Source organism: Panicum virgatum, chromosome 6N (assembly GCF_016808335.1).
Source record: "Panicum virgatum strain AP13 chromosome 6N, P.virgatum_v5, whole genome shotgun sequence".
NCBI classification, from domain to species: domain Eukaryota; kingdom Viridiplantae; phylum Streptophyta; class Magnoliopsida; order Poales; family Poaceae; genus Panicum; species Panicum virgatum.
Genome location: NC_053150.1, coordinates 7620073 through 7642946, shown reverse-complemented (window position 1 = coordinate 7642946; position 22874 = coordinate 7620073). Strand labels below are relative to the sequence as shown.

General features: G+C 44.5%; 3 protein-coding genes and 1 long non-coding RNA gene across 4 annotated transcripts; 2 read left to right on the top strand and 2 right to left on the bottom strand.

Moving 5' to 3' along the window:
* The first annotated feature begins 16553 nt into the window (after positions 1-16553).
* On the top strand, positions 16554-19202 carry LOC120677741 (acyl-CoA-binding domain-containing protein 1-like). Its single transcript, XM_039958924.1, has 5 exons — positions 16554-16581; positions 16894-17030; positions 17560-17677; positions 18728-18790; positions 18914-19202. The coding sequence occupies exons 2-5, from the start codon at positions 17019-17021 to the stop codon at positions 18988-18990; spliced, it is 270 nt and encodes an 89-aa protein (XP_039814858.1). The 5' UTR covers positions 16554-16581; positions 16894-17018; the 3' UTR covers positions 18991-19202.
* LOC120677742 lies at positions 17037-17408 on the top strand. The gene is made up of 2 exons (XR_005676436.1): positions 17037-17158; positions 17238-17408. It is a non-coding gene; the product is annotated as an uncharacterized LOC120677742 (long non-coding RNA).
* A 119-nt stretch (positions 19203-19321) lies between the features above and the next one.
* On the bottom strand, positions 19322-20740 carry LOC120677739. Its single transcript, XM_039958921.1, has one exon. The coding sequence runs from the start codon at positions 20056-20058 to the stop codon at positions 19471-19473; it is 588 nt and encodes a 195-aa protein (XP_039814855.1). The 5' UTR covers positions 20059-20740; the 3' UTR covers positions 19322-19470.
* Positions 20741-20875: 135 nt separating this feature from the next.
* Positions 20876-22779, bottom strand: LOC120677738 (protein MET1, chloroplastic-like). The gene is made up of 6 exons (XM_039958919.1): positions 22569-22779; positions 22294-22482; positions 21700-21866; positions 21479-21563; positions 21313-21381; positions 20876-21186 (listed from the first exon to the last, which is right to left on the bottom strand). The coding sequence occupies exons 1-6, from the start codon at positions 22671-22673 to the stop codon at positions 21016-21018; spliced, it is 786 nt and encodes a 261-aa protein (XP_039814853.1). The 5' UTR covers positions 22674-22779; the 3' UTR covers positions 20876-21015.
* Positions 22780-22874: the final 95 nt, after the last annotated feature.

Here is a 22874-nt window from a genome sequence, read left to right as displayed (position 1 = left end):
ATTACACAACCCATTCAACACAACTGCAAAAAGGACCTTGCATAGAATCATAATTACACATATAACCTTTCATAATTACAAAAAGATCCTTTTTACGCATTTCAAGCACAAGATGCATAGCAACAAACACAATTACTGTGCAGACACCTATTTAATTACTGTGTAAACACCCGGGGTGTTACAGCCTTCCCCCCTAAAAGGAATCTCGTCCCGAGATTACGGTAAGAAAAGGGTGCAAAGACTTGGTACCTGGACTGGTTCTAAGAAAGTCGGGAAAGTTTCTTTGGAGAAAATTTTCAGTTTCCCAAGTAGCTTCTTCTACAGTATGCTGATTCCACTGGATTTTGTACATTTTAACTTTCTCCCTTCTAGTACTTCTTTCTTTTGTGTCAAGAATCTTGATTGGATACTCCGTATAAGATAGATCGGATTCAATCTCGATATCCTGTGGTTCAAGGATTTCAGTAGGTACCCTGGTGCACTTCCGAAGTTGTGATACATGGAAGACATCATGAACGGCGGCCAACTGAGAAGGAAGACGAAGTCGGTAGGCAACGGGTCCACAAGTTTCGATAATTTCAAATGGTCCGATGTATCGGGGTGCTAATTTCCCTTTTAAGCCAAAGTGTTGAACACCTTTAGTAGGAGATACTCGCAAATATACAAAGCCTCCTACCTCGAATTGTAAAGGATCTCTTCTTTTGTCTGCATAACTTTTCTGTCTTGATTGGGCTGCTTTAAGATTAACCTGGATAACTCTGACTTGCTCTTCTGCCTCAGAGACTAAATCTGGCCCAAAAATTTTGCGTTCCCCTGCTTGGGACCAATTCAAAGGGGTTCGACACCTTCGACCGTATAATGCTTCAAATGGTGCCATTTGCAAGCTGGATTGATAGCTATTATTGTAGGAAAACTCTGCCAGTGCTAGGCACTTAACCCAATTCTTGCCATATTGAATAACACATGCCCTCAACATGTCTTCAAGGATTTGATTGATTCGTTCAGTTTGCCCATCTGTTTGTGGATGATAAGCTGAACTACGAATCAATTTTGTTCCAAGGGATTCCTGCATTTGCTCCCAGAAACGTGCTATAAACTGAGGCCCACGATCAGAAATAATCGTCTTTGGAATACCATGTAAACGAACAATCTGATCGAGATAAATCTCTGCGTACTTCTTGGCAGAATAAGTGGTGTGTACTGGAATAAAATGAGCGGTCTTGGTGAGTCTATCAACGATTACCCAAACAGAATCATGCTTATGAGGAGTAGTGGGTAAACCAACGATAAAATCCATACTGATGTCCTCCCATTTCCAGGATGGAATAGATAAAGGTTGGAGAGTACCAGCTACTTTCAAATGACTAGCTTTAACTCTTTGACAGACATCACACTCAGAAACATATCTGGCGATCTCTCTTTTCATTCGAGTCCACCAGAAATTTTGTTTGAGATCATGGTACATCTTGGTACCACCGGGATGAATCGAAAATTTCGAAAGATGTGCTTCATCAAGGATTTGCTTTCTAAGCTCATGATTCTTGGGTACAACTAGTCGAGATTCAAACCATAAAACTCCTCTATGATCCACTCTGAAACATTTATACTTTGCTTCACCTTGTGATAACTTTTCCTTGATGACCTTGATACCCTCATCATGTAATTGCCCCATGATGATGCTATCATGAAGTGTAGGCTCAAGGGATATATGGTTCAAACTTCCTTGAGGTACCATTTCTAGGTTTAACTTCATCATTTCCTGGCATAGAGTTTCATTGAATGGTTCTACAGATAGACAATGGCATTGTGACTTGCGGCTGAGTGCATCCGCAACCACATTAGCCTTTCCTGGATGATAGTGCACTTCTAGATCATAATCCTTTATTAACTCTAGCCAGCGTCTCTGCCTCATGTTGAGATCAGCTTGAGTAAAGATATATTTGAGGCTCTTATGGTCAGTGTAAATATTACAGTGAGTTCCCATAAGATGATGTCTCCAAATCTTAAGAGCGTGAATAACAGCTGCTAACTCCAGATCATGGGTTGGATAATTCTTCTCATGATCCCGGAGAGCTCTTGATGCATAAGAGATAACCCGGTTGTCCTGCATAAGCACACAACCAAGTCCCGTACCCGACGCATCACAATAGACATCAAAAGGTTTAGTACTGTCCGGTGTAGACAATACTGGAGCGGTAGTTAATCTTGCTTTGAGAGTTTGGAAAGCTTCTTCACACTTATCATTCCAAACAAACTTCACTCCCTTCTTCAATAACTCCGTCATAGGCTTGGCTATTCTGGAGAAATCAGTAATGAATCGACGATAATATCCAGCTAAACCAAGAAAACTGCGAATTTGATGAACTGAAATAGGAGATTCCCAATCCATCACTTCTTGTACTTTAGTTGGATCAACAGATATACCATCACTGGAGATAGTGTGACCTAAGAATTTCACACTGTCCAACCAAAATTCACACTTGGAGAATTTGGCATAAAGATGATGATCTCGTAATCGTTGGAGAACGATACGCAAATGTTCAGCATGATCTTCTTCATTCTTGGAGTAGATCAAGATATCGTCAATGAAAACCACGACGAATTTATCCAGCTCCGGCATGAAGACTGAATTCATCAAGTACATAAAATATGCTGGGGCGTTGGTAAGACCAAAAGACATAACCAAATATTCATATAGTCCATATCTGGTAGAGAAAGCAGTCTTTGGAATATCACAAGGCTTGATCTTTATTTGATGGTAGCCAGAACGAAGATCAATTTTAGAGAAAACCTTAGCTCCAGCTAACTGATCAAACAGAATATCAATGCGGGGAAGAGGATACTTGTTTTTAATAGTGACCGCATTGAGTGGTCGATAATCAACACATAGCCTCAAACTATTGTCTTTCTTCTTCACAAACAGGGCTGGACATCCCCAGGGTGAAGAACTTGGACGTATAAAACCTTTGTCAAGAAGGTCTTGGAGTTGGACTTTCAATTATGCTAATTCATTTGGAGGCATTCGGTACGACCTCTTAGAAATAGGGGCGGTACCGGGTTGAAGTTCGATAACAAACTCGATGTCTCTGTCAGGAGGCATTCCAGGTAAATCATCTGGAAATACATCCGCATACTCCCACACAATAGGGATATCTTCAAGTTTAATTTCTTTTGCGGCATAAGCACAAGAGTTAATGTATTCTCGTTGTGATAGATAGAGTATGGTGACTCCTTGATGTGGTGAATCTATCTCGACAGCTCGGGAAGAGATATCTAATAGTACTTTATGTTTAGTCATCCAATCCATGCCCAGAATAACATCCATGCCTTCTAAATTCATTAAGATTAAATCTGTCTTGATCAATTTGCTACCCAGATTAATTGGCACATGTCTAGTGATTTGATTGGAAGCTATCTTCCCACCAGGAGTTGTTATCATAAAATATCCCTTAGTATGACAAAAGTCCAATCCTACTCTTGCTCCAAATTTTGCACTTATAAAACTATGAGTTGCACCAGAATCAAATAATATGACTGCGGGTTTATTGTGGATAGAGAAAGTACCCGTCATAACTGGTGCTCCTGCTGGAAGGTCTGCAAGAGTAGTAAAATTAACTCGCCCTTGCCGGACTTGCACCATTTGCCTCTTGCCCTTGCCCTTGTTGTTGTTGTTGTTGTTCTGATTAGAGTTTTGCCCTGGATTATTCCTTCTGGGTTGTGGACAATTCTTGGCAAAATGAGAAGCACTGCCGCAGTTGAAGCATCGATTATTACTATTCCCACTATTGAACTGTGGGGCATTCGGCCTTGGGCTAAACTGCTGCTGTTGCTGAGGCACTGGAGGTCTGAATCCTTCTTGTTGCTGAGGCGGCCTAAAGACAAACCTACCCACTGGGGCATTTCTTTGTGGAGGCCTAGGTGGAGTATTTTGCACCAGGCGATACCTCGGTGGCTGGGCACTCGAGGGTCCCGTTGGTGCCTTCCGCTTTTTCTCAGCACGATGTGCAGCAATACAATCTTCCTGTGTAATGGCCATATTAACCAGCTCATTATAGGTATTGGGCTGAACCAAGTTTAAACGTTCTTTGAGCTTAGTATTGAGGCCACGACGGAAACGATCACGTTTCTTGGCATCAGTATCAGCATGATGGCCCGCATATTGGCACAGATGATTGAAGGTCTGTGCATATTGAAGAACAGTGCGGGTTCCCTGATCTAGAGTCAAGAATTCATTCAACTTTCTTTCAATTAGTCCTTCCGGAATATGATGTGATCTGAATGCAGTTCTGAATTCCTCCCAAGATATGATATGTTCAGCAGGCTGCATTTCACAATAATTATCCCACCATATACGTGCAGGACCGCGAAGCTATTGGGCGGCAAAGGGGGCCTTGTTCGCATCAATACATGGTACCGCTAACAAAGCAAACTTGGAATTGATTGTACGAAGCCAAGCATCGGCATCCAATGGGTCATCAGCTTTGCTGAAAAGTGGAGGTTGGGTACCAAAGAATTCCTGGTAACCCGCTGGTTGTGCCTCCCTTCCTCCATACTGTTGGCGTGGCTGATTTTGTTGCCCATGGACTAGCTGGCGAAGCAGCTCTATTTGCATGGCCATTAACTCGGCCAGATTCGACGGGGGTGGCGGTGGTTGCTGAGATCCACTGCCATTTTCACAACCGAAGCCATCAGGAGTTCCACGTGTATGACCAACCATCTGTAATCATGGAAGACATCCATTAGATACATATTTCTCGCTTCCAAAATCAATGGTACGTATAATGATCATACATTTGGATAAAACAAAATCAGCAAAAATGTATCTAGATGCGGTGTAGCACAATATGCACAACACATAAATGTGCAACCCACAAAAATCAAAACTGGTCAGCTGCTAGATAGCTTCATGCTCCATCGTATAGAGACTCATTGCTGAGAGCAAAGGGTAAAGAAAATAATCTATCAATTCGCTCTTCATCGCTATGTGCTATGTTGCTAAACAACAGAGATCATAGAAGGGGTTGGACTAAAATTTAGTCTCACCGATTCAACATGCTAACATTTGATGAGCACATATGCCACAAAAATTTGCAACCTCTTGTATTCATCAAACGGCGTGAAAATGCACAAATAAAGAGATTTGCTAAGTAGAAAGATTATGATTTCCAAACTGGTAGTCGCTACTTATATTACATCCAAGGCAGCCTTGTTCTTACAACCTAACATCGCTCACCCATACCACATATAATACAACAAGTGGTACTCCTACCTAGGGCTATCTTACAACAACATCTTCCCTATATACATATGCTACAACAAGAGAATACAGCTATCTAGGACAAGTCTAAGACGCCTAGAAGTCGTCGAGGTTGCCCACAGAAGAGGCACTGCCGGAAGAAGAGTCGTCCGGCTGAGGGTTAGGCTCAGCAAGTGCGTGCTCGGAATCTAAGTCAGATACTCCCTCAATCTCCTCTGGGTCCTCCTCTGCTGCTGCCGGCTCAGCTGGGGCATCTAGTTGCTCCTGGAGCATACCAACATGTGCTAAAGCATCAGCCCAATCTGCTTGCAGCTCATTCACCTGCGCCTGAAGAAAACCGATAACTGTGTTGCGCTGCTCTATCTCAGCACCATACTCCATAGCCTGATGCTCAAACTGTGCAATAGCAGTGTCCCTCCCAACAACGGCATCCTGAAGTCCCCCAATCTGAATATCCTTCAGACGAAGGCCTCGCTGAAAACTCTGGGCCAAGTCTATCACCTGGTCCATGTGTCGCTGCTGAAGTATCTGGTAGTGAGACTGGGCATTCATATATCTGACTACTGCCTCGATAGTCTCATCCGCTACATCACCAATCAAGTGCCCAAAGTGTGTGACCCTGAACAGCCACTCTGCATTGCCAGCACTGACTGCTGGAAACAAACCAATAGGATATGCTGCTACCTCCTCGGGATGGTGCTCACAAAAAGTGGTGATAGCGTTGAGAGCTGCTTTCTCAAACGCATCCACAAGACGATACCCAATCACCTCAATCTCAATTGGTGGCCACTCCAAGGTGGGGTGCTGAGGAATGATCATCTTAACTCTGTTCTTCTTAATTCCATCCTCCGAAAACTGGCGTCCCGTGTACTGGGGTGGATCTGGGTAGTGGAAGATACGAAGTGAATCCCAAAGAATCCTCGGAAAACCCTCCCAGTACAGACAATCGGTATGAGCATTTCCCTCCTCATCCCAAAAGATCTGGGAACAAGTCGCCATCTGAATCAAAAAGGATTCAAATGTGAGTAATACAATTATCTCAAGACTTCTCAAATAAAGCTTTAAGAAGACTGCGGTAAAACAAATGTGATTCTAATTCACAAGATGATATGATTCCAAACTCAAAGAATAATAAACCACAATCGGTACTGGTTCATCATTTGAGATTCTAAGGAATAAAAAGATCCTTATAACAACAAGATGGGGCTTAGGAGGAAGGCATGACTCGAAACCATATTTTTCATCTAAGGAAACCTAAGCATTTTACTAATATGCTACTAACATCAGAGTTTCACTCACTCATGTTTTAAGCACACTAACACTTATCTTATAAGGATTCATACTAGAAATTCCTTAACAAGCTCATGTAGCAACTTCAAGTACTAGGAACAAATCAAACATCAACTAGATATGCATGCACGTCCTGTTCGTTCCTCACAAGATAAACAATTGCCAACTATCGTTGGGCTTACGTGGTTAGCACGGTGGCATACATAAATACGGCTCTCCCTATATAGCTAGTCGATACATTCTAACCGTTCTTATCTTATCGAATCGTGGTTAGCGTACCTGCATAAGATTGACATAACATAAATATATAACCCCAATGAACCTTTCATGCCAGCACTCATGAAAGCGTTCCCAGCCATTACCGCTCACTATAGAAGCGGCAGCCATACAATGTCCGCCGTATGGCCAACGTTAACATACGCTACTTAGTGGCGTATTCACGAGTTCCTTTACTCCCAATATAGTCGACCGAGATCGGTATATTGGCAGCAGCTCAAGTAAGTCACTGCTTGAGCGCAGCGTTCGGTTCGCATCGCCGACGGGAAGGTCAGACTCCCTCAGCTGACTGAGTACACTTTACTCCCAATATAGTCAACTAATAGTCGGTATATTGGAAGCACCTCAAGTAAGCCACTGCTTGAGGGCAGCGTTCGGCTCGCATCACCGACGGGAAGGTCAGACTCCCTCAGCTGACTGAGGATCCTTACCATCTTACCTCACGTAGGTGCGTCGTTACAAGAATTAAGAGTTGCTTGTGAGTATGGTTTGACAAAATATAAAGTGCTGGAAGTCAGATAACATAAACCATACAAAAATAACCACCTAGTAATTCCCATAAATTCCCTAGGACTTTACGTTCTAAACACAACTCTTAACGAATCCAACGTAGTTTTCCGAAATTCTTTATGGTTCCAATTTTATATGAAACGATTTTTAAGGTTCCAACACCTCTGGTATATGCTTGTAGCTCTGATGCCAGCTGTGGCAGAACCGCCTAAATTATCCCGGCTCAAGTGCGTAAACCATCACCATAAAGGCAACATTAGCTTAAACGCACTTCAAACGGAACAATTTTTGGTCTGTCGGGTAACGTCCCGATACAACCACCGATTCTCGGATCGAACAAGCATACCCCGCACGAAGGCGAGTTCAGAGATATTACAACCACAATTTTTCAACACAGGCATATTAAAGATTACAAACCAGTTCAAAAGATTATTACAAAACCAACTTAAGTAATACAGTTATACAAAAACATAAGTGTAGAATCAGAGTTTAAAACAGCGGAAGATAAAACACGACGGCTACAACACGTCGCAAAAAGGATACCAGGCTAGCCCAGGCATGGTATCACTCGTCATAGTCATTGCCGGCCGAAGACGTATCCCACTCTACGGACCAGCCAGGAGGCAACGAGCAAGGATAGGTTAAGCTAGCGATCTGATCCTCAAAACTCATACCTGAAAAAGGGTTTCAACAGCAAGGCTGAGTATTCTAATACTCAGCAAGACTTAACCGACAACGGGTATAAGTAGCCCACCTTAGCTAGACTATGCAAGGCTTTGTAAGGCTCTGGTTTTTCCTTTGCTGAAAAGCAATAAAGAGTAGGTCCTTACTTTCAAGTTTTAGCTTCAAGATTCTAGTTGATTAACCATTCTATGTATGCATCTACTAACCAAACATGGTGGAACTTCTAAGCAAACATCAAGATTAATAAGAATATTGTTGCTCTTATTACTCTGTGTGGCAAAGAGATCAAGCAGTCTCATTTCATCGTGAGAGGCGGACGATTCTGAATCGAAATTCAACCTTGCAAGGGTAACCTAGCACACACGTCTGGAATACCGTCGGGTCATTCCCAAACAACCGTTGACCTTTCTTTCCGGCTTGTGGATAGGGTCACTCTCCCCGACTACAGGGCTCCAAGGCCGAACCTTGTCCCTTGAAGTCGTAGTGTTGCGCAACATAATAATAAAACCTATCCCTACTGAGAGAGTGAAAGGTATATCCACTCCCCGGTCCAATCGGCTACTAGGCTTGCCGCGTACCATATTTACGGCATGTGACTAGTACTTTCAAAAACTTAACCAGCACTACCACACACCGCGACCTTAGCAAGTTCATCAACACAGACGGGGTCTCACATAGGACATGATATCGAGCACAACCCCGTCCGTCGTCCTTATATTGATAACAGAAAGTAAACAGGCAATTCCTATAAAGCTCGCGAGTGACAGGCAATCACTCGACTTTTACCGGTCCTATAAGCTTAGCAATTATTCGAACTCAAGTCTAGTGTTCAGTACAGGGGTTCCTAGGATCATGCATCTAGAGTTTCAATTCAACTCCTATGAACTGTAAATGCACAAGTAAAATAATACAGTAAAAGAAATTAATTTGAAGTATAGGTTATGTCCGGGGCTTGCCTTCTCGGTAGTTGCTAACTATTTCAGCCCTAGGCTCTTCCGAACTTTGGTCCGGGGCTTCAGTTAGTTCCGCAGTGTTTACTTGAGCTTCGAGATCACCTCCGTCAGATTCCGGGATCAACTCGTACGTCCCGTCTGACAAAGTAGTCGTATCTATATGTAATGCAAGAACAACATTATAAACAAACATGGGCAATCGTTTATAGAGTAGTTAAATAACAAATTTAACTACACAAGGCATCATGATCAACAGCACAAAAGAAGTTAACTAACTTCATAAAATGAGTGGTGGTGATTTACTATACCACTAAGTCATGGTTTGTAAATAAATCAACAAATCAGAGTACAAATAGTAATAAAATCTACCAAAATTACACTAAACAGAACATGAACAAAGTAATCTACACTACAAAAATCATGCCAAGATATGTAACCATTTAATCACAACAAATCATTTATGTAGGCAACACCTAGTACAAGCTTGAATTATACAGATCAAAATAGATCAAAACAGAAGCTCAAAATTTAACAGGAGATCTACACAGGTATGATATATTTACTGTGATTTTTTCATGATTTTATCTACACCGAAATAAATCTGAGAAAATAAATAAAACAGACATCAGTTTAGAAAGATTCAATTTTAGCTCCTGTTCTAGCCATTAACTGATTCTCAAACTTCCTGGACAAGTTAAGATATTCTAGATGAACACTCAGGAATATTTTCAGGATTTAACAAGAACAGAAACTATTTATCATAAATAAAGTATACTAAACAAGGATTAAATCAAATAAAAAGCTACAACAAAGAACTGATCATGAAATTTTTATAGCAAAGCTAGTGTAACAAGAGTAAACTACCACCAAAATTTCAGAGCAATATCAGCTTTCAAGCATCAGATAAGAAAAAGATTAAATAACTAGTATTTATATACCTATTAACATAAAACCAATTATACAGCAAAAGTTTGCAACTAAAGCCTAACATATTATGGTTCTACTGCATAGAGCTCTTCAAGAGGATTCCAAAACATCCAGATTTGCTATTTTACGAATTTTCTACGAATTTATACTGAATTTCAAATTTTACAGCAAATCCTAGCAAACAAGTCCCTGAAGGCACTATTCATATGTGTCTTGGGTTTGCAGACAGCCCCCTGGGCTTTTCCAAATTCAAACACGCGGTCCTTGGGTCGGGTCAGAGAGGGGAGGCGAGGTTTGACCGGCCGTTTCCCGGCGAGGGGCTCACCGGCGGCGAGGGTGGAGGGGTGCGTGAGCCTCACGGGTTCAAGGCGCACCTCTGGGTGCTTGGAATCGAGGCTAGGGCGGTCGGAGAGGGGGTGTCGACGGCGAGCGGCGGCTTGCGGGCTCGGAGCACGGCGGCGGGGTGGCTCCGGTGGTGTTCGGGTGAGGGGAAATGGCCTAGGAGCTGCGCGAGGTCGAGGCGGTGCTAATGGTGGGGGATGTAGGGGTGGAGCGGGTCTGGGTTGGCGGCTCCGCGGTGGGGTGGAGCTCGCCGGCGTTCAAGCGGGGCGGCGGCGGTGTTCTGCAGCGTGGGAGCGAGGAGAGAGCAAAGGAGCGAGTGAAATCGAATCCTGGGGTTCTTGTAGTGCTCAGGCGCGCGAAAGATCGAGAGCTGGGCCTCTGGTTTGGGCTCTCCACGGCGGCGTCGCGGTGGCGGCCGCCGGGGAGGTTCTGGGCGCGGCGGGGGTGCGTGGCGTGGGGTGGGGGCTCCAGCGCGAGGCAACAGGAGGGGGAGGAGCTCGCCGGCGACGCGTGGGAGCCAGCGCACGGCGAAGTAATGGCCGGGAAAGCCGGGAAGGTGCTCCACGGCGGCGCTGTCGGTGGCCGGCGGCGAGAAGCAGAGCAGGGAGGTTGAGGTGGAAGAAAAGGTTCGTTTTGCAATTACCAAAAGTTCCAGGGACCCCACTGTAAAACAGCGATAACTTTTAAACCAAAGCTCAAATGAAAAAGTGCCCAACATGAAAGTTGTTCAATTTTTCAAGAGCTACAACTTTGATGTTGTGCAAAAATTTATTTGACCAAAGGATAGAGAGCTAAATTTGAAAACACAAGAGGGATTTTAAACTCTAGGAATTTTGTCTTTTTCAATGCAAAATCACTTCAAATGTAGACTTACAAGCAAAATGACTACCATGCATTAAATGCACTGAAATTTTGCACAAACACCCTCCACTAAAACTATAATTACACAACCCATTCAACACAACTGCAAAAAGGACCTTGCATAGAATCATAATTACACATATAACCTTTCATAATTACAAAAAGATCCTTTTTACGCATTTCAAGCACAAGATGCATAGCAACAAACACAATTCAATTACTGTGCAGACACCTATTTAATTACTGTGTAAACACCCGGGGTGTTACAGGACCCGTCCCCGAGCGGGAAGCGGGTCCGGGACCGTTGGTCCGGTGAGATGGAGTCGGACCCCAGGGGTCCGGCTGCTCAGCTCCTTAGGGCATAGTTACGGATAACTACGCGAGTCTGGGCACAGTAGGAGTGGGTACCCCAGCTGCAGGGTACCGACAGAACGTCATCTATTGATGACCAGAGGGAGTATTCATTAATTTGAACGTTTAAAGCCTCAAAGTTTGTTCAGAGAAAAAAAAAGATCCCATGGCTATTTTTTAGCCCTCTTTAGCCCCAAATAACTCAAGAGGAGCCAAATATAGGAACTATTTCAGGGCTATTTGCAACTAGCCCAGCCCAAAAAATTATTGTAACACCCCTGTGTTAATCGTGCTCGCTAATCACGTGTCTAATCGCTAATCATGGCTTAAGCACGTCATTAGCGTTAACCGAGTCCGCGCGTTAAACATTGCTTAGCCGTGTTCGATCTCATTTTTCTCCTTGATCCGAGCTCCAAATCAACTTCCGCCGAAAACAAAAGTTGTAGCTCTTCTTTTCCTCTACAACTTTTATTTTGGTCAAATTCCAAGTTTCTATATGAAATTTGGTGTTTCAGCGGGTCAAATTCGAGTCAAAATCGTCAAACGAAGAAACAGTGGTTTTCCTGTGCTCGTCACGGTGTAGCTCGTCGGCCATACTGGCGACTGTGGCCGGCGGTGAGCTTCCACGCGTCGGCAATCGCGCCCGACGCCGCTCTTCTCCTCTCGCGAACGCCTCAAAGCTTCCCGTCCCATCCTAATCCTCCCTTCTCCTTCCTCAGTGCACGCCGAGCCAAAGCGAGCAGAGCTCGTCGCGCCGGCCGTCGTTCGTCGCTCCGCCGCCGTTCCTCGCGCCTCGACCCTCCCGAACCCCGATCCACCTTGCCCTCCACCTCCACCGCCCCTCTCTGAGCCCGTTTGTACCGTTCGCCGGCCGAACTCAGGGCCCAGACCGCCGCCGCCATCACCGTCCGCCGCCGGAGCTTCGCCTCTCCGTCGAGCCCCTCTTCCGGACCTCCTCCGCTCGAAATCGAGCCACAGTGAGCTCGGCCGCACCCTACTCGCCCTCCCCGACCCTCTCCCCACGCGAACCCGCTGCCATCGCCGCCGATTAGACTCCGCGCCGCTGCGAATGCGCTGCTCGCCGCACGCGCCCGCCACGGGGCAGCTCTGCTCCAGCCCGCGGGCCACCACCACGCGCCCCTAGGCCGCTTGGCCTCCCTGTAGCTCGCGCCGCCCCATCCCTCCGTCGCCTTGCGCCGCCGTAGACGGAACGGCTCGGCGTCGCCGCAAGCCGCCGCCGCCCCGGCCTGGTTGTGTCGCCGCGCTGCCGCGGGGTTGTTCGGTGCGTGCGTGTGGGCCCCACCGCGGGCCCGGGCCGTCTGCCCGTCCCGGCCGTGGGCCCCGCCGCAGCGCCGCCGGTCGGCCCCCGCCGGCGGGGAGCGCCGCCGCGGGCGGCCCGGCCGCGCCCCGCGCATGCGGGCGCGAAGCAGAGGAGGGGGCGAGCTGGGCCGGCGCCCACTGGCAAGTGGGGCCCGGCTGTCAGCCCCCCCTTTTATCTTTTATGTTTTCTTTTTCTTTATTCGGCTGAAAGTTCTTAAATGCATAGAAATTCACAGAAAAATCCTAAAAATGCAAACCCAATTTTGTTAGGTTTCTAAAATCAAAAGCTTCTGAGGAAAAATACTTGTGCCTGTGAATTGTCACTTTTGCCCCTGATGAAAATTCAGTTTGTGTTTAAGCTAGTTTAATTATTTACCGGTTGTTCCGTTGCTCAAAAATTTATGAAATTTATTCAGTATGTTACTCCTTGCATGTGTAGTCCACTGTAAAAGTTTCAGATGCATGGCCTATGTGCTTGGTTGTGGATCTGTTAGTGTTTGTTTTCCTTTTCTAGGGCTAAAAGAAATGATTTTCTATATCAGTAAATGTTGGAAAAATGTGTGAGGCATGCTTTATTGCATTCACGTTGATCTGGTAAATTTTAGTTGCTTGATCATGTATGTAAGTTAGGTTTTTACTTATAATTTGCGCCTAGCTTTACTCTTTTCTTTATATAAATGTTGTTAGTTGTTTGTTTCATGCATGCAAAACAAACTCCTGTTTCAATCCATGCTACCCTAAGCCGTTTTAGTAGTTGTTGTTTTGAAGGAAACACTTCAGGCTAAAACGAGTTGAACTTCTGAACCGCATTGCATTGTATCATTTTGAAATGCATCTAATCGTAAGCACTCATGCGTTGCACCGTATCCTAACTGTTGCATGGCATATTTTATTCGTGTAGACGCCGCGAACGAAGTCGCCTACGAGTTGATCGCTGAGCCGGTCCAGGAGCCATGAACAGAAGAGCCGCAGAAGGACGCCGTTGATCCAGAAGATCTCGTTAACCCCGCTGACCTGCAAGGCAAGCCCCGGACCATAACCTCTATTTTCAGTATTCAATGTTATTATTTAAGTATTTGTGCATTTATGTTCTAGGAGTTGTATGGAACCATAGTATGCATGTTTTCCCTAGGTACCGTGGGTCTATACTAGTATACATGTGTCGATAGAAATGCTCTGCTAAGTAGGATTTCGGTAGAAGTCGAGTGATTAATGTCACTCGTGAGTTTTAGGATCTTGATTCCTTAGCTATGGCTTTGAAATGCGCTGATGAGTAAAATGAATTGGAGACCGGGCGGGAATGAGTTGGAGTATTGCTATGGAATAGATGAGAAAATGAACTCCCGCCTGTGTCGATTGAGGACCGTACCGTTGTTGGCCCTGATGACCGAGTTTGAACAGTACTAACCACATGCCGGAAGTAGGAGGTAGTCGAAACCGGTAAGCTAATTACCTGAATTGCAACGATACTTTGAATCGCGACCTGCTATTCTGGGAGTGGGATGATGGCGGGTGTTGGATTATATGTCGCCTCCGGGTTCTCTGGGAGTTCGCCGTGAGGGACCCTTCACCCGGGTTTTGGCAGGCGTGATTCAGACGTCGGGGTGATGATGGGAACAGTTGACGTGTGTGGCCCGACGGGGTTTTCACGTGTCGTGTGAGTTAGGTCCACCTTGCAATGTTAAATCGGATCGATTCGCCGTCTCTCTCGGTTAAGAGAACCTTGGTCACTGCGTCACATCGTAGTAAGAAGTGGAATAAGTATTGAAAGGTAACAATGGAATGTTGTACCTGTTGTTTTGAAGAATTAATCTGATCTACCATGTGTGCTCTAGATGTTAGGCGAATATAGTTAATACTCGCTGTACTAAATGGAGCTAAAATATTGAAAGGTAACAATGGAATGTTGTACTTGTTGTATTTAAGACTTTTATGTAAAACTTGTATTGTAAATTAATTTGAAGATTTCTGTATGCTGGTATCACCTGTGCTCGTCGTCGTACGGGTCTAAGTGCAATTGTGATCCTGGAGTACAGTAGTTTAATCGGGATTTTACCCGACAGCCTATCAGATTACAGCGTTTTAAGTCCACAGTAATTTGATTAAGTATTAAGATGATGGTTAGTACATTTAAGCCGGTTTAATTTGGACGGTGCTGCTACAATTATTCCCGCAAAGGTTGCAATTTGGGGCTATTTGGGGTGGGGCCCATTGAAAAGTAACTTCTCTCTCTGATCGCATTCACCACATGGGATCCCCACCCGGTCGCGCTACTCCCTCACCTGCGCCACTGCCGGGCTTGACTCTCTTCGCCGCCTCACCCCACCAGCGCCGTCTCACCCACCCTCAGAATGTGCTTGCTGTTTGTGATTTCAACATGAGATTTACCTTTGTGCTGTCGGCATAGTCTGGTTCAGTACATGATATGAGAGTATTAAAAGATGCAATGATCACTCATGTTCATAAATTTCCACATCCATCACCAGGTGAACTACTGCAACTGTCATACAAGTATTTCTGTGATTTTCACTATATAGATGTACAAGGTACTATGTGGAGCAATGGTAAAACGGCCTCCACCACAAGGTATGAAAGAAACCTTTAACCATGCACATTCCCAAGTTAGGAATGTCATATGATAATTATTGTTTGCATGGCTCTTCATAATTTCATTCTGGATAGCAGAATTGCGGATAGGGAATTTGCTATGTGCGATGCGGATGCAAATTATTTACCAATGCCTATATCCACTCAATTTGAATGCCCAGAAGATGAACCTCTTGTTGAAGATAGCAACATGAATGGTTCCGTGATGAGTTGGCACATGCTTTGTTTTATGGCTTGTAATGTTTCTTTTGTTTCGGTTCATTAAGAACTTGTGTGTTTCTGTGAGACATCTCATGTGTATGGACAAATTATATTTTTGTGTTTGAATAATATATGCACATGTTTGAATTATATGTGTATGGATTTATATGCTTGATGGAGGGTGGCGGAGCAGAGTAGGGCGCCCACAGCCGTGGCCACACCAAGGGCAACGGCGCAGCATAGCATCTCGGATCCAGCGGCAAAAAAAGGTAAGAGGGCTAGTTTGTGCTCAAATGATTGGGAAAATATATTAAAGGTCAAATAGCTCTTGAATACAAACAGTATAAGAACTATTTTATTGGAGGGCTATTTTCTTAAACTAAATTTTAGCCCTCAAAATAGCCCTTGGCTAATTCTCCAAACAGACCCTGTACATTGGAAGTGGTGAGATTCTAATTCTATGCCCACTGTCATAGCACCAGTAGCTAGCAGCAGCATATTTTGTAGCCACTTGGCTGGTGCCATTTGAGCATATGCTAGTTCTGTTCCGTCTGCTTCTGCTGGCACGCATCCTGATCATTGCTGCGAGATGCTCGTCATCTGATTTTTTTGGGCAACGTACTCAACCATGATAATGACAGAAGCAGCTCAATATGTGTGGTACTTTTATAGCAGTTATTTGTTTTGATTTCAAACACTCAGCATGCAAATATGCTTGAACAGGGCAGTAATTCGTGCACAAATCCATGTCGCAATTGAGAAAACTGTTTTGAGTAGAAACTGTACTGTACTGCTTTGTCGACGGGAAAAGTGAAAACAGTTGCATGTTTGCAAGCTACTGCTTGTGATGAATGCCGCATTGCATGTGCTGCATGGCCTACCATGTGCAATGTCTTGACTCCCTTTCAGTTAATAGTGTCAGTTGGGGGTTAGTTGATGCCTTCAATGCCTCCATGGCCAAGCAGTTACATTGCTGTGTTAAGAAAAATGATTCACACTGAGGTACCAATGCTTCCTCCTGTTTTTATCACTTCCTTCAGTGAACCTTTATAGTTCAAAAAATTCCATTGCTGCGTTCAGAAAAATGGCAAGTTTTCTGAATAAGGAAAAGCAAGAACTATTCTGAATAATAAAAGAAGGCTTCAATACCTTTGTTAATAAATGGCTCATCCATGATGAGCAAATATTCTTTAGCAATTTGCGTTCTTTTCTTGACCTTATTTTTTTGTTAAAAGTATCGAAATTAGTATGAGGGCCTCTCTGCAAAACTTTGCCCAATTTCAGGGGGGGCTTCATAATTAAAATTTGAAACAGGGGGTCTGTCCTACGTAGTAATTCCAGCATTGCGCTATATAAAGCAGATCCGATCTGGTCGCCAGTCATCGTTAAAATCGAGAAGAGACCAGGCCAAAGGAAAATCCATCTAAAACCTCGAAGCCATGGGTCTGCAGGTACACGCCTCACTCCATTATCTGTTACTGTTTTGTTATCCATCTAATCATCTCCATGATGTGTTCTTATCATCAGGTTCTGAATTCCCAGTTCCGTTTGTATTCTTGCACTGTAACTCACAGTGTCGGTAGGAGCTCCGTTAGATTATCCTGTGAACCGATCTAGACTTAGGAATCCGGTGCCGCATGGTCTTAATTTCTGTCCAGATTTATATGCGCAGCCAAGATCTGGTGGATTCAGACAGTGGATTCTGCAGCACTTGGAATTGTAGATGTTTTTCCCTTTGATGTGTTCATGCTAAGAGGTTCAGCCTTTGGATGTAAGATGTGAAATTCCCTGTTAGTTTACATATAGTGGGATCGCTGCGTTTTCTATAATTCCGTCGAAAAGTAGTGAGGAAGCATGTGGGCTAAAGAGTTCTTAAAGCGATTGACATGAAAGATTAACTTGTCAAATAATTTTAGCCTCTATTGTAAGCGTAGCGTAGTCCCGCATAAACATGACTCGAGAGCTGTACCTCTGTTGCAGGAGGAATTTGAGGAGTATGCTGAAAAGGCGAAGACCTTGCCCGATAACACGAGCAATGAGAACAAGCTGATCCTCTACGCACTTTACAAGCAGGCCACTGTCGGAAATGTGAATACCTGTAAGTATATAATCAGACAGCTATTTTTGTTTTTCTTTTTCCAGTTCTCATTGTAAGTTTGTAGTGTGGATGAAATTCTTTGTTTGCACAAACCCAATTTATTATAATGCCATGGTTCAATACTATTCCCAGCATGGATAGTGTGTAACTTTGTGGCATCATAATTCCATAGAAGTTTGACCATTTAAAGATCCAAATATTGGTGATAGTGCAATTTTGAGACTGTACCTAAGAGTATAAAAATAAGGGAAAACTCCTATAACAAGCAAACGGAACAATAAACAATAAAATGAATTATTTAATATAATCTCTTTTTATTGTCCCTAGGTTTAGAATTTAAATTTCAACGACAGTAGTATTGGGATGTGTTAAGTAGGACATAGAAACAAAAAAGTTATGCAAGCTAGTGGATCACCCAAGCCTGCAGTTCCTTATTTGTATTCTTGAATCCAATAGTGTTGAATGGGAGTACCAAATGGTGAGGATGCAATGCCCTCATAAAAAATGGTGGGGATGTAATAGATGCTAACGCAATCAACTAATATTGAAGCACAGTTTTCTAAGCCCTATCCTGCACCAGCAAGAATAGATGTGCCCTATTATTCAGAGATGAAATTTTGCTGCACTGAGCTGCTGATGAATGATAAATTCATGTTCATAGTGCTAGTCAGAGTAACTGAGTAATGTAATTAAAGAATTTGTATTGTTCGTAGCATTATATGCTTCAATTCATATATATGCATATTTTTGGCTTTCTGTGCAAAAGAAGTGTACCCAATAGTCTAGATCTTATTTATACAGACTCATGGCCATGTTTCACTTGTAAGTAAGTCACAATTATGCTCCGCCTGTGTTGTAATAAATGAAGTTCTAGTCAGTTCTATATCTGAATTTAATCCACTGCTATTAACACCTTACAGGATGGTGACATTGTCTCGCAGCTCATAGTCTGTTATTGTCATTGTGTTCTTTGTATATCTTTTGTGTTTACGGTAATACTTATTCATCACAACTGTGCTTACATGTTTGTTTGTTAATAAATTTCTGAAGCTCGTCCTGGCATATTACACCAGAGGGACAGGGCCAAGTGGGATGCATGGAAGGCTGTTGAAGGTTCGTATACTTATCTGGGAAACTTAAATTTTTACCACAATACTAGTGTTTTACAAGGGCACATATTCTAGTAATAGCATAAGATCGCATATAGTAATTGCTAAAACTTTGCGATGTTTGCAGGAAAACCCAAGGAAGAGGCAATGAGCGACTACATCACCAAGGTGAAGCAGCTCCAGGAGGAGGCTGCAAGCTCTTAAGTCTCTGAACTGTTGAATGAAACAGCTGCTGTCAGATGAGCTCCTATGCCATCTGATGATGAAAGCTAGATCATTTGATCCACTGGGGATGTGAAACATGTACCTATTTATGTATTGTTTACCTAAGTTTTCCATCCATATCCATCTATCTATCTGCGAAGACTTTAATCTTCTATTTTATGATATCTGCCTGTGTGATATTGAGTTGCATAGTTCACTGATTTGCAAACCAGTTTGTTTCTGAGACAAATCTAAGCAGGCAAAATAACAGTACGTAAGTATGCCGATGTTATATTATAAGAGCAAAACTACTGATTAGAAAGAAAAATAATTAGCTTAATCTAACGATATATTAGGCTTGTAGCACTGTAAAGATTATATACTCTTGGGGATATGTTCCTTCTACACATGCTTTTTTTTTTCTTATCTGGCATACTGAAATCCAAGAAACAAGACACTGCCCTGAAAAGCATGACATGTTCAGAAGTATTCATATCCCCAAACTTTCCCGCCGGAGAAGACGTTCAGGCAGAGCACGCACGCAGCCAGCAGCACAGCTGGGATCCACCAGCTGCCGCCGCCGCCGTCGGAGAACATGGCGCACAGCACCAGGCACAGAAGCAGCAGTATGTAGAACCCCAGTCCGGTGCCGCCGCCACCGCCGCCGGCACCACCCCACTCGCCGCCGAAACCGCCGCCGTACCCTCTCTCCGGACGGTAGTAGTATATGCCGGCGAAGTAGGCCGCCACCAGCAGCAGGAGCGCGGTGAGCATGATGTTCTGGATCAGGAACATGACCACCACCAGCGCCACGGGCACCAGCACCACCTCGCTCTGGCTGCCGGCGACGGCCAGGGCGAGCAGCAGCAGCCCGGCGCCGAGGACCAGGAGCACGGCGTTGTCCGTCACCGTCTCCTGCATCTCGGTCACCTGCTCGTACCACTCCATCAGGGTCTCCTGGCAGATGACCCACCCCAGGGCTACCACGATGAGGAGCGGCACCACCGGCGACGGCCCCCGGCCTGCCGCCCACGCCGGCGACCCGCCCGGGCTTCCCCAGTAGCTCATGATCACTACCTCCACTGTTCTACTGATGTATCTGAAGATGTTCTTTTGCTGTTTTGTGCAACAGCAGATTACTTGTTGCCAATTGCAAGGCAGGCCTGATCAGTTCCTGGTATATATGGATGCATGCTCATCCTGTTCCAACTAATTTTAACCACCTGCTTTTTGTATATCTAAAGCTGATGTGTATCTGTCTGGATTGTAGTTAGGACAGGAGCCAACTTTGATCTGGTTGATGAGCTGATCTCAGAGAAAGATGACACAGAAGACAAGGACTTGCAGGTCAGGTCATTCTCATGCTTAAGTCACAATCAAAAACTAAACTAGGGTTTAGCTAGGAAAATATTCTTTTTGTCAACTCCATTAAGATGTAAAAGCCGATTGAGTAGCTGAAAACGATGGCTGATATCATAAGCCGACCCATGGATCACTTCAACCACAAAAACTGTCAAACCATAGTGGGAGTAGTTATGAGCCTCAGTACAATCACCTTTATTGAAATGTAAGGTAGTGATGAAGCTCCCGTTATCGATCACGAGTACGGCTTGTTCAGATTGTCCGCAGAGTACAGTGAATTATAGCGCGTCATTTTCTATAGGTCATAAAAAAAAAGATGATTCTGCTGTAGGTTCTAGAATTTGTGTATGACGATGTATATATAGATCGGAAGTTTGGATTAGACTTGAATAGCAGAAACCTTTTGCAAAAAATCTCTATGCTGATGAGAGCAGCATGACAATGGGAGCATTTCTGAAAAGTGGGCTGTCTTTTGGTAACTAAATTGATTAACTGTCTAAAGAACAGTGAGTGAAGATTAGACTAGCCCATAACCCCAATCATAGTATATTTACTTTCCCTTTGATATATGGTATCACTCAGTGTTTCATGAGATGGAGTACAGTAGCAGTCAGCTGAGCTTCATGTGCACAGCAAAAATTTTGGTTCTGAAGAATGAACAGCCTATTGCAGGCCATACACAAGAAGAGCCCCTACTCCGGCGATGCCGATTACCAAACTTACGATCACCGCAATAGGCGGCAGCGCACCACCGATGGGCTTCCCCGTGGCCGCATCATACCTGGCAAATCGCTTCTTTGGCGCATTGCATTGTGGGCAACCGTAGTCATCAGGCTGGAAACATACAGAACATGGTTAAAATTCATCAGAAGAGAACTAAAATACTGTCAATTAGACAAAGGGAAAGCAAAGTAAACACTAATTATGTTATTGATTTAGGGAGAGCTATGCATTTGTTACCTGTTCTTCAAAAGGCTTGGGTAGGAAGTATATGTATCCACAATCAAGGCAGATGTGTGTTGCTCTCTCCTGGAAGAAAAAGGGGTATTTGCAGTTTATAACACGCATCCTGAGGCTTCAAGCTGAAGGAGTAAAAAAAAAAGTAGATAGGCTATCTTGATCTTGCCTTTTGTGACTCAGTCAACTTCCGTCCAAACCGGGGCGGTGCCGGCCTCTTCGGTAGACGCTTCACATCAACATCGGCACCTCCCCTAAGATCACTCAAAATGAGATTTTGGGGAGCATATATACATACAAGAAGAGTCCAAAGTAAACTCCAGGACAATCATTTCACTCAGCTTTAGTAATATCAGAAGTCGCATCGCAACCATACGGTCATATGCCAACCTGCTCACTACAAAGTAGACGGAGTCTGGCTTTGCTTGGATGGCTGTCTTGGTGAACCCCAGCTTGTCTGCAGGCCACAGCTCATCTCCGAAGAAGCTGCTTGTGTACAGCACCTGGTCACCGACTTTCAGACCGGCTCTTGCTGCATTCCCTCCAGACTCCACAGACTAACCCAAGGCCAAAACCAATAGTCATTAGTCAGTAGCTGCAACACCTATTTGAATTTGCAATTTCAGTAAATCATACTGAATGTTACAAATGAGCAACTCAAGATCTATTGCCATGCCCAATGGGGCAGATAAGGTCATGTACAATGTGCAAAGAGCACCCTAGACTAGTGACTAAATACATGAGAGCTTATACATCTAACACTGAAAATGTTGTTTACACTAGATCTTCAGCTTAAAATCATTTCCGAAAAATTTGATCACATAGTTTCTCTCTGAAGCATTTTTTTCCTCTCAAGCATATATAATGACTCTAATCCATATCCTTGAAAACATCAATTCAGTGCCGAAACTGAAATTTCCAATGGAGGATCATGAGCTATTCGTGTAATTAAACAAGGAAAACGCAAGAGAAGAGAGGACTGACAGTGATGACGACGCCACCGCCGGGCTTCTGGCCCAGGGCCAGTCCGAGTGGCTTGTCGACCTCCACCTCGATGTTCTTGGCGGCGGTCGACCTCGCGTTCACCTGCAGCAGCCTCCTCCGCCCGCTGCTTCTCCGGTGGCCGGCCGCCCACCTCGTGTCCACCAGCGACACCCCATGGAAGCCGCTTTTCTGCACCATAACCCATAAGAACATCAACAATGGCTACGATCACAGGAAACAAACCAAACGGCAAGAACTGATGCATTCCTACTCACAGTTGAAGCCGAGATGACGGAAGGAGGTGCCTGCCGCTGAGCTCTGACAATGGAGCCGCGGTTGGGGAGGGACGGGGCAGCCACGGAGGAGAGCGTGGCTGCCATGGTGTGGGGCTGCGAGGATGGTGGGAGGTGGTGGTGGTGGTGGTGGTGAGCCGGAGGAAGGGGATGGCTGCCATTTGGTTGGATTGGTGTCTATGGCTAAGGCCAGAGTGGTGCTCGTGGCATCTGGTCGTGTGGAAACAGTGAGACTTACACTGACATGTGGGGACCCGATGCACTCCACCTTGATTGGCACGAGATGGC